The sequence below is a fragment of the Oryx dammah genome, unplaced genomic scaffold (genome assembly GCF_014754425.2).
Source record: "Oryx dammah isolate SB20612 unplaced genomic scaffold, SCBI_Odam_1.1 HiC_scaffold_23, whole genome shotgun sequence".
Classification (NCBI taxonomy): Eukaryota; Metazoa; Chordata; class Mammalia; order Artiodactyla; family Bovidae; genus Oryx; species Oryx dammah.
In genome coordinates this window covers 8,890,451-8,893,856 of record NW_024070207.1, presented here as the reverse complement: position 1 = coordinate 8,893,856, position 3,406 = coordinate 8,890,451, and the positions used below count along the sequence as shown (strand labels likewise).

The 3,406-nt window shown below is 43.2% G+C and overlaps 1 protein-coding gene across 1 annotated transcript; it reads left to right on the top strand.

Moving 5' to 3' along the window:
• RPL36A (ribosomal protein L36a) lies at nt 1-3,406 on the top strand. The gene is made up of 5 exons (XM_040264950.1): nt 1-242; nt 648-753; nt 960-1,027; nt 2,692-2,814; nt 3,324-3,406. The coding sequence occupies exons 1-5, from the start codon at nt 240-242 to the stop codon at nt 3,342-3,344; spliced, it is 321 nt and encodes a 106-aa protein (XP_040120884.1). The 5' UTR covers nt 1-239; the 3' UTR covers nt 3,345-3,406.

Here is a 3,406-nt window from a genome sequence, read left to right as displayed (position 1 = left end):
GAGTGAGGCGAGAGGAAGTCGAAGAGAGTGGATCAGCATCAGCCAGAGCCGTTCTTTAAGCTTGTGCCTGCAGCTCTGAGTCGAGTCCTCTCAGACGCCAGAGGGAGGTGCACACAGAGCCTGAGACTCTATGGTTGTTCCCCACCGACTCCCATGAGGAAGCGCGACGAGAAACCTCCTATATACTTCCGTTTCCGGTCCGGTCTCTTTCTTTCTGTGGTGGTACCGCTCTCGCAAACATGGTAGGACCTTGGGGTGGGGTCTGGTAACATCCAGTTTAATCTTTCCTTCTCTGTTGATGGTGTTGTCTCGGGATGAGTCCAGGCTCCTGAGTGGACTCGTTGTACCAAAGGAGCCCAGTGTTGCCAGGATCGAGCCCAAAGGGACTGGGCTTCGGGGCCAGCAATTGAAGTGATGGGGTAGACGTAGGCAGCGGTAGAGGGAATATGTTCTTGTTTTAGTTTGGGACTCGGCAGAGGCCGCTGTACTTGAATTACATGGGGCTAGACCACCTTAAAGTCAGCGTTGTGTGTTGGCGAGGAGTTTGAGAGTCGAGTCCTCGTGGGATGCCTTAGCTTCAGCTGGGTCGGGTTGGGCTTTGTGCCGATGGTCTGATAACACTATGTTCTGAACGGTTTATTTACAAGGTGAATGTTCCAAAAACGCGCCGGACTTTCTGTAAGAAGTGTGGGAAGCACCAGCCCCACAAAGTGACACAGTACAAGAAGGGCAAGGATTCTCTGTATGCCCAGGGTAAGATGGTTTGTACGTGATTTGGTTTTAATGCAGCATTTGTGTAGTAATAGAATACGCGAGCCCAGTCTCCCCTCCCTTTCCCACTTGGGCATTGATATTTCTGCTGGAAAGTCCAAGATAAAATCGATGAGAAGACTTTTCCACGTGTCTGTTCTGATTGGTTATGTTTGATAAACCCTGACAAATACCTTGCATTCTCCCAGGAAAGCGGCGTTATGACAGGAAACAGAGTGGCTATGGTGGGCAGACTAAGCCGATTTTCCGGAAAAAGGTTCGTAATAATTACTGTTTGATATGCTTCTCACTGACCGTGGCAGAGACTTTACGTTTGCTTTTAGCCCACACATGTCTACAGTATAGGTGTGTGTTTTATAGTTTCAGTGAAGTTGCCTCAATTACCGGTGGAGATATCTAGTCGGCTGGGAGCGCGGTCCAGGTCTGACTACACTGTACAGTATCACTGCCTCGCTGGTTTTTTTAGATATTTTTTGTCCTCTTTGTGAAGAGGCAAACATCAAGGAATGAGACTGCTTTCCTGAAGACTGAAGTTTGAGTACAACTGTAAATCCTTTCCTTTGCCCTGCTCTTATCTGTTGTCATGTCCTAAGGAGTCCTCATGCTTGCAGTAAGAATCTTTCTCTTATTCTGTGCCTCAGTTCTGTTCAGAAGCCTGAAGTCAGCTACTTACCTGACAAAGTCTTAAAAGTTCTTCAAAATAGCCATTTAGGTCTGCCACTGACTTCCTGAATAACCCGTGGTTCTCCGTCTGAATTTGAGTTTCTGTTCCGATTTATCTACCCCTTAAAGTACACAATGCTTGGAGCATAGCCTTCCCACAAACAGCATTTCTTTTGGCACTTAGCTCCTCATTCAGCCTGGTTCCAGAAAGTATTCAGGAATGATTTCAGTGTACATTGAAGTACAATAAATGGTTTGATCTCAAGGTGGTAATTTCCATTTCCACATTTGGGTAGCTTCTTTCGGGGTTGGGACATTGTATCTATGTTTTTGCCCTTTTGAGAACTGCAAACTAGTAGCAATAGAATTCTGACTACAGGAGCAGGCTTTAAAAGTTGAGTATTTGTGGGAAGTGTACTTTCTGAGTTATCACATAAAATCTCAATGTAACTGTTAGTAGTAGTCTCTGAAGAGTAGATTTAAGTAATATTTATTAACCTTGTTTAATAGGTTGCAGATGCTGTTTGAAGTATAGTTACATGGATTCAGTTGACCCATTTTTGCCTGTGCAGATTACTTAACTGCTAAAAGGCCAAGGTGGTGTGATGAGGGCCTATTGATAAGAAACCCTCTATGATATTTGATTTGAATGGAGAACTTGATTTCAAGTAGATAATGCCACTATTTTCTCTTACATCTGTCATGGTCCAGGTGCGGGTTGGAAAAGAATTTCAAGACATGAGACAGAATGAGTGGGAAATAAAGTTTATTAGAATGGGAGATGCTGCTAAAACAGCAGGCTAGCTCAAGGGAGAACCAACGTTGAACAGGGATCCTTAGTCCACTTTTATACTCAGGGTACAAGGAGTGGGATAGGGGTCTTGTGGGTCATTTGCTGATTGGATGAGGCATGTATACTGGGTAGGGGAAAGAGTAAGGCAAATACCTTCTCCCTATGGGGTAGGAAGGGAGATAGTTTATACTGCTCAGGAGGACCTGAAATCCGTTAATGGTTACAACATGGAGAGAAGGATGATAAGGGTCTTGTTTTACTGTTTCTGCTTTCCAAGACCCTCCTTGGGTCACCACAACATCTACTTATTTTCACAATTCTGTTTTCTCCCTATAGCTAAAGAGAAATTGTCACAACTCTTAAAATTTGCAGAGCTTTGCTTTACATACTTGACCCAGCATAGTCATATTTTTGAAGAAGGATTTTCTGCAGTGATTTATGAAGGCTTTGACTTATTTTTCCAGGCTAAAACTACAAAGAAGATTGTACTGAGGCTTGAATGTGTTGAGCCCAACTGTAGATCAAAGAGAATGCTGGCTATTAAGAGATGCAAGCATTTTGAGCTGGGAGGCGATAAGAAGAGAAAGGTATGTAATTATGGGGTGAAAGGTGCAGTCTTTTTTATATGGTTTTATAATGTTGAAAGAAAAGAAAATGAACTCTCTCAGTCATGTTCAACTCTTTGCAACCCCAATGGACTGTAGCCTAGCAGGCTCCTCCATGGGATTTTCCAGGCAAGAATACTGGAGTGGGTTGCCATTTCCTTTTCCAGGATATCTTCCCAACCCAGAGATTGAACCTGGGTCTCCTGCATTGTAGGCAGATGCTTTACCATCTGAGCTACCAGGGAAGATGTTGAGAGCTGAAGATTTCTGCCTACTCATTTTTTGTGGCCCCTCATTAAGATCAGGGGCAGTCAGTGCTCTCAATATAACTAAGATCCATAGATTCTGGAGTTTTGATGTAAGAAGGGGGAAATGAAAAGACTGGTTTTTAATTAGGGATGGTGATCCTTTTAGGAATAGACACTATTATTGATGGAGTAAAGATTCTTCACAAAATATAAAAACTCACTTTTTTTCCTGTTCTATTGCAGGGCCAAGTGATCCAGTTTTGAGCTTCGTATTTTATTATGAAGACAATAAAAATGCCATCAATAAAATCCTCTTATTTATGCTT

What these genes read in the sequence shown, in the direction of transcription:
- RPL36A (XM_040264950.1), top strand. An exon ending in GGATTCTCTGTATGCCCAGG is followed by an intron (nt 754 to 959) that starts GTAAGATGGTTT and finishes GCATTCTCCCAG; the next exon opens with GAAAGCGGCGTTATGACAGG. An exon ending in GAGGCGATAAGAAGAGAAAG is followed by an intron (nt 2,815 to 3,323) that starts GTATGTAATTAT and finishes GTTCTATTGCAG; the next exon opens with GGCCAAGTGATCCAGTTTTG.